We start from the raw sequence: 7,514 nt of genomic DNA on the forward strand, positions 1-7,514 counted from the left end.
CACTCTGAAAATAGAAAATATCTTTTGAACCTTTGTTTATAACTGCTGCAACATCTTTATTTTTTTCCTATGTGCTGGAAAGGTAGCATAGGGACAGACAAGAAAGCAAAGTATCATTCTTCAAAGCTAATGGTGCTGTCCAACACCAGCAGCCTGGCAGTAGCAGGTTAACAAGCCTTGTCTGAAAGCAAATTATAGGCAGTTAGAGAGGTCTTCTTTGTACCCTGTTTTGTCTGAAGAAGCCTTCCTTTGAAAGCAGCTCTAGCTGAATTATAAACTCTCATCTGCCTATCCCATATTCCTTACCTGAGCTTCTCGAAGTTGCTTTTGAACTTTGTTAGAGTAAGTCTCAAAATATATTATTGTTAGTGCAGTAAAATGAGCTTTTCTTCTGTCAGCTTTGGGGACATAAAATATATGAATTTCTTACTTGATTTTTTATTTATACTTGATTATACTTCACAATTGAGAGTTACTCTCTATTTATTTAATGCTCCTTTTTAGATAAGTCAACAGCATAAGCACTGTAACCTTCAGGATGTTTAAAACAGAAATCTTAATGAGTTTCTGTTAGTGGAAAATGAATTACATAACAAATACACTTTAATCACAGATGCTGATAGAAGTAATAGGGAAAAAAAAGGAGTAACTCATTAAACAAAAACGCAAAAGATTAATTAAATTTTTCTTCCTCAAATAGGGACAAAACCAGATAGTAAGTAAATAAATTGCTAATAGGTAAAATGGAGAAAATAAAAACAGCAGCCAACACTTCTTAGTTGATAACCAAACCAGTGATCTCTTTGTAAAAATTTTTATGGGATTTTTATTGTTATGCACTTTGTGCCAGAAATATCTGGATAAAATTAATACTTGCATCTCACTATATAATTACATGAAAGAATATGAAAATATTTATGAAAATTACTAAGCCACGGTGACAACATATACATACTATATACATACCTTTTGGCTGTGCTGCAGAATTTTATTCTGTGAATAACTGTGCCCATGGTTTGAGTTTTCATACCTCTCTGTGTGTTTCATGTAAGACCAGCTGCTGTTGAAAAACTCGTAACTGAAATCATTCTGAATTTTAACCTAGAATATAAAAGACAGAATTCTGTATAAAGAGCTTCATGAAGGATGTTAAAAATGATAATTTATAGGGTAAAGCAAGTCCTTCCTGATGCAAAAAATCCGATGTGTTTTCCAGGCTGAATCCATTTCAGATTTCATGAAAAGTAGTGAACACTATTGGAAAAGCATTACATGTATGTATTCATATACTAACTATTTACGTTATAGAGTAAAGTACATTAAGGATTGCTTAGCATGTTTTTGATGAATGTGAAGTGACCCAAGTCTCTGAGACTTCAAAGTATCTCTCTGGAAGATTTCCACAAAGCCTTGTGCACATACGGAAATCCCATCCAACAATATATACCACCCAATAACATTTTTTTTCCCTTTCAATTTAGCAAGATATACACCAGTTTGTATTTCAAAATATTAAGTGACTGCAGAGAAGAAACAGGTGTCATTCAGCTGAATTTAGGAAACCTGCCTACCAAGAGAGCCTACAAGCTTTGCATCACTCTTCGTTTTAAGCATGACTCTGAATACAAAGCTGTGTTTAATGGAAACATACCTGAAAAGTATAAGCAAGAACACTTTCACTAAGCCTGTAGTATTCTCTCCTATCACCACTGAAGACCTTTCTGCACTGTCCTGCAAAGCTTTTTGTATGAATGACTCTTCCCCTTGTATCACCAGTAATGGCATCAAAACTATGAGAAGAAAAATATGAAGAGTCAGTAAGACAGAGAGGTAGCAAATTATTTTACAGGAAGCAAAAATTACAAAGCCATCATAACTGAATGCTGCATCTTCAGATAAAGATCACAAGCTGATTTACCCAAAAGAAAGGGGGATATCAACCAAACAACTTCTATACCTGCAGAACTGCAATGTGCAGAGCATGTTACAGTATGGAAAGCAAAATTTTGCTCTTTTTTTGTCAACAGAAATGAGCACCTATCTCTTAACTTTAAGACATTCATATGTATCACAAATGATTTGATCAAGTTTAATTAAGCAACACCACACATAAACAACAAGGCTTCCATTCCAAAATGAGTTTTTTTATTATACCTGATTTATATTGCATAACAATAATTTATATTGTAGTGACACAACTACCCTAAAGAAACTTAAGATAATTATTTTGCTAGGTTGTAAGTGGGATGTATAAACAGAAATCCATATGGATCCACAGCACTAAATGCAAAGGCAAGGAAGAAGAATAATGAGCATTGCTAGTTCATTTTTTCCCTGCTGATGATCATGTGGTATTGGTTGACATTTCATTTCATATCTTAAAAGATGTTTTTCAATAGCAGGAGTGAAAAATAAAAAGCTTTATTCTGTGCTTCAGATCAAAGGGTCTGCACGTTCTGGCTGCACTGAGCCGTTAGCATGATGGAAACCATTGTACTGAACAGTTTTGCATATGGAACATTTTACCGTAAGCCCAGGAAGCTTATTTGTACAGCCAGAGCTTGTAAATACTACAAAAATGTCAATGCACTTGGCGCCAGTACTCCTGATTCTAGCACAGAACATTACCCTGTTCCTGTAAGTTCTGAATTCGGAGGGGTTTTATCAATATCACATACAGTCTTCTTCTCTTCACATCGATCTTCATCTGCACCATCCTCCTCACAATCCTGATCTCCATTGCATACAAGAGATCTGCTAATGCACTGACCTAAATCAGAACAAAAATGCAGAGGGAAAGAAGTGTTTGTTCATTTAAAAATAAATCACCTAAATCAAAGCAAAAGTCCCAGTTAGCTACTACACTAATTAGCTTGCTCTCACTCATGGTGAAGTCTGTGCCCAGGAGGGCTTGTGAAACACCAGTAAACGTAGACATAAAGAAATGTTTTAGAGTACACTTGAGGGAACCACAGCAATTTGGGGCTTATGATATATTAATAAAACAGTTGACTTCTAGATTTATTTCCTGGGCTTTCATCCTTTGATCCCATCACTTGTGATTAATTATGATTATCTCTCTGGTAGCACCAAAACACGTTTACCATGCTCCTCTTTGACAAGTGTCTACCAACTGAGACAATGCACTTTTCTGTGAAGGCAATGGAAGCTGCTATTCTAGGACTATTCTAGGAAGCACCAGTTTCCATGACCCAGGTGATTTCCAAGATGTTTGTATACAGCCTAGCTTTGAACAATAAAATCTAAGGTTGCATTCCTCAGTTACCTTCTTGTAAGGTCTCTGGGTCAAACAAGGCAGAATGACTACAGAGGCTACCAGAGCTGCAGCCTATTACCTGCAAAGCTCTGCAACACTCCAGATGAATAAAAAACATGCATAGTGGAGGATGGAATTAAGGAAATATCCTCCTAAATCAAATTTATATATAGGTCAAGGGTTCTGCAAAGCCATTGCCCATTTACTAAAGTTCAAAGATAACAAGGTTATCTTCTTAACTTTATGTCCAGAAAACGGTGAAAAAGATCTTGGATAGTACCTGAGTAACACCTGAAACGATCACCACAGCCATCCTCTGTTGGGCATCCCCCTGTGGTGGTGCATGGTCTTGTTTCAAAGGCATCCCCAGAGCAGGGGTTTCCCCCATACTGGCCATAAACTGCTACTGTCCGTCTACGAATCTGAATGCAAATCAAGGGAGAACTCAGAAACCCAAATGAAAAGCAGGAACAGTCTGCTAGTGTCAAGACAATGCTACCACTCTACTGCTGTAAGGAAATTAGACATTCACTGTTTTTTCTAATACCCACATTTGCAATTACCACAATATGGTAACAAGTTAATAAAATGACAACTATTTTATCTACAAGGTCTTTAGACTGATGCACAAGCTTGGCTTTTTTGTTCAAAAAATCTGATAAGTAACTGAAACCAAGAGAAAGCCGCTGACAAATCTCAGTTTTGTTTTACATTTTTAATAGGACAAATCATGCCTGATATGAATTTGCCAAAGTTCTTCAAAGTAAACAGTGTCATTAAGGAATATGCTAAACAAGTGGGCTATTTGTTGCTTCTAAAAAGAGGAAGTACTGTCTCATGGCACAGCTCTAATTTTGATTAATTCCTCCCTAATTGATGCAACATCAAAGTAAATGAGAAAGAAAATCAAAAGCAAGTATCTTGAACATCAAGACAGTTGCACCGTAAAAAGAATCATTTTGCTTTCATTGAATATAATACTCTGCAACCAACTCTTCTTTCCTTGAGATGTGACACGACTAATGAAAAATCAGCAGAATTGGTACAAACCAGCATCAGTGGAGGAATATCTCTGTTAACTGAACAATTGAGTCAAGCTTTTTGGAACTATCACCAAAATAAAAAGTGCACAAATTATTTTACAACATAAATATTGTAGCTTTGAAAGGGAATAGATTTGGGACAGACTGGAGGATTTCCCTTCTGAGATTTTTGTTCTTCAGCCTTCTTGATCTGCTGGGGCTTTTGCTTGACACCGGATTTGGAGTTTTAAAGATACAAGGCTCCTTAATTATTGGCAAAAAGCATACGCTTATGAAGTCACGAATACAAAACAGAAGTGTCCATCTATACCTGGTTTTGAGTACAGCCATTGCACTCAGACCAAGGGCCAAAAGAATTCCAGCTGCAGTGGACTGGAGAGGAAGGGCTACTCCAGGAGTATTTTCCAAATTATATAAAAAAAAAAAACAAAATAGAAATATTATCAGACATTTCTATCCCTAAGCATTATTGCAAAACATCTCTAAACAGCAACACAGGTCTACAGTAACAGTTAGCAATATGATCAGGCTCCCTCTAAAACCACTTGGATTTGCTTTTCACGTGTATGAATGCAATCAGACCCAGCTTGGGCTTTCCAGACACTGAAAAGAAGAAAGTAGGCACATTTACCTTGCCTGAAGATCAGTAAGGACTTTGTTCAACCATAATACAAGCTTCAAAGACCAGCTTCATGCTGCAAAGCAGGGAGCAGACAGACCACATCTGGGAATGGGAGGGAGCTGCCAGGGGCTGTGTGTGCCGTGGCATGCAGCAGACCTTCCCACAGCAGCTCCCAGAAATTTGCCAACAGGAGGCACTGAGGGTGCAACCTGCCCCTGGGATCCAGGCTGCTTGGGGCAAGCTGTGCTGTTTCACACATGTAGACAGACTGCTGTGGCTCATACCACTGCTGTGTGCTCTTTTCCTGATGGGTGGCTGACTCCTCTGGGAAGAGCTGAGGGAGACCATAACATCTCACTCTTGTCACCACTGATGGCAGTGGCAGTCCTGACACCAATCAGTGTCTTTTCTCCCAGGAAATATATTTGAGACCCATGTCATGCACCAGAAGTGCATGTCTGTTAAATTACACATGCTTAGTCTTTGGCATGTAATTTATTAAAGAAATATTCACCTGGAAAAAGTGGAAAAGAAGCCTGAAACTTCCAGCAACAGAAACATTCCCAGCACCTGAAAAAAAGAGGAGCAAAAGCAAACTTACTTTCTGCTTTTTCCTCATGCAGCTCTTCTAACTTTCTGCAATCTTTACACTCATCAGCTTAAGAAATAATGGAGTGTAGTGCTTATTCAGCTTTGTTGTGCAAGCTGTTGTTTTTTTATTTCTCTCCTTTCTCAGAATACTACCCAATTGCATTCAGCTAAGTAATTCTCCATATAAATTAATATTTCATTGTACATATCATATTCACTTCATCAGTATGAATTAAGAAAGCAATTGTCTTACCTTCATGTTAGATGAAATACTTGGATATCCAGCAATTACCAGGGAAAATGCACTTCCACTCAATTAAGCAGCCAAAGGAGTCGGTCAGTCTGTCTGCTACTATATGTCTCTTCGCACTCTGCCTTGCTTTTCTGCTCTTGTTTCCCTAAAAAGGCTGAATGTTGCCAAGGACTTTTAACTCCTCTAGTCCTCTCCAGGGACACAGCCTGCTTTGGGAGCTGCTTAGGGTTTTTAAGACATATAAATCAAGGCCTGGTGTACTGACTGGGGCTGGCACAAAGTTCTGAAAAGTGCTTACTGGAAGAACAATAATCTTTCCTTTATCTTGCATCTCACAGTTTCTTTCCTATGAACAAGACTTTTCAGAGATCCCAGGCCAGTCCTGGTCACATACTCTGCACCACAGCTGAGCCCTCAGCTTCAGTAGGAAGTAGGAATGAAGCTGATGTTGTTACATTTTAATTTTGATCATGCAGTCCTCTGTCTCCACTTCTGCAGTTTCTGATTTTTGTGTATCAGCGAAATCAGCTTATGGGTCCAAATGCAAGTTTAGGCAAATTCTGCCTGATGGTACTGCCGGTGAAAGACTTCTTAAGATCACACACAACCCCTAGTTCTAGTGACACATCAACAGCTGGCTTTATGTGGGGATGCCCCTGAAGTGTAAAAGCACTCCATTTTCTCTTTCCTCACCCTGATATGCGCTCTTATTTTTTACTATTTTTTTTTTTTCACTTGCCAGAGTTGGTCCATTATAGCAACAGCAAGAAAATGCCACTGTTGAGAAAATGTACATTAATTTATCCTAATGGAGCCTGGATGAAGCCCTCACGGAGAAGCAGCGCCCCTCTGAAAACTCTTCATATACTACATCTCAGATACTACATCTATTTTGTACAGTTTAACAGTCCTCAGGAAACTAAATGCTTCATGTCACAGCATTACTACATGGTGACTGTTTAACCTTGCTCTCTTTTGGCATGGTCTGCTTTCCTTAAGAAGATGCCCAGATGTTGGATCACATTACTCCATCCATGTGAGGGATGCCTATGCCTATGTCCACTCCTCAGAAGCTGGCAACCCCAGAGACAACTTAGCTAAGCCAGAGCGTGTTTTAGGGACTTTTCAGGTTAAGTAACTATGAATCTCTTTGTTAATGTAATTCATACACTTTTCATCATTTCTGTACATTTGTTGTCTTTGATCAAAATCCTCATGTGCGTTTTAAATTTTATGGGACCAGTTTGTGTAAGATTGTCCGTGGTCATTTGCTATGAAGGAAATATTAAAACTGAGTTAAGCCCTTTAATACCTGTCCCAGAATACGGGAACTCTAAAAATATTTTGTCTTGATCCTGCAGTTAGCTGTTTTAATGGCTTAGATAGCAATTTCATTTTCTGTAAGTACATCATTAGCTATAATAACTCTCAAGATAAATATATACTGTGATTTGCTTACAAACAAAACACACAAATAAACATAAGAGGACAAATACAGCTAGCGAAGAAATTACGGCGGGGATCTGCCCTTCATTAACAGGTAGTAAAATCATTGGTAATACTGGGTATCATATTCCAATGAGTTTATATAGATGGAATGTCTTCTTGCAGGAAGCATTTCAGCAAGACAAATATGTTGCTTTAGTAGATGCTGCACGACAGTACTTTTAGTGCATATTTTCAGGCACCTCAGCTCAAACACTTTTTCCATTTGAATCAGGATCTTGC

General features: G+C 38.0%; 1 protein-coding gene and 1 long non-coding RNA gene across 3 annotated transcripts in view; one reads left to right on the forward strand and one right to left on the reverse strand.

Moving 5' to 3' along the window:
- C7 (complement C7) overlaps window positions 1-6,100 on the reverse strand; it is a 28,537-nt gene extending 22,437 nt beyond the window's left edge. The window contains exons 1-8 of one of the 2 annotated variants that reach the window (XM_062627765.1): window positions 6,085-6,100; window positions 5,787-5,931; window positions 5,457-5,512; window positions 4,631-4,706; window positions 3,558-3,699; window positions 2,629-2,770; window positions 1,652-1,790; window positions 967-1,101 (exon numbers count right to left, since the gene is read on the reverse strand). In XM_062627765.1, coding sequence (XP_062483749.1) covers window positions 967-1,101; window positions 1,652-1,790; window positions 2,629-2,770; window positions 3,558-3,699; window positions 4,631-4,706; window positions 5,457-5,512; window positions 5,787-5,792 — 696 coding nt within the window. In that variant the 5' untranslated portion in view covers window positions 5,793-5,931; window positions 6,085-6,100. Of the gene's footprint in view, window positions 1-966; window positions 1,102-1,651; window positions 1,791-2,628; window positions 2,771-3,557; window positions 3,700-4,630; window positions 4,707-5,456; window positions 5,513-5,786; window positions 6,056-6,084 lie in introns of those variants that run through there. The other variant, XM_062627764.1, reaches the window with a different exon arrangement.
- A 233-nt stretch (window positions 6,101-6,333) lies between these two features.
- Window positions 6,334-7,128, forward strand: LOC134168274 (uncharacterized). The gene is made up of 2 exons (XR_009966478.1): window positions 6,334-6,449; window positions 6,529-7,128. It is a non-coding gene; the product is annotated as an uncharacterized LOC134168274 (long non-coding RNA).
- Window positions 7,129-7,514: the final 386 nt, after the last annotated feature.

The sequence above is a fragment of the Pezoporus occidentalis genome, unplaced genomic scaffold (assembly GCF_034315485.1).
Source record: "Pezoporus occidentalis ecotype Australia unplaced genomic scaffold, CSIRO_AGI_Poc_V1 ctg306, whole genome shotgun sequence".
In the NCBI taxonomy this organism is placed as follows: Eukaryota; Metazoa; Chordata; class Aves; order Psittaciformes; family Psittacidae; genus Pezoporus; species Pezoporus occidentalis.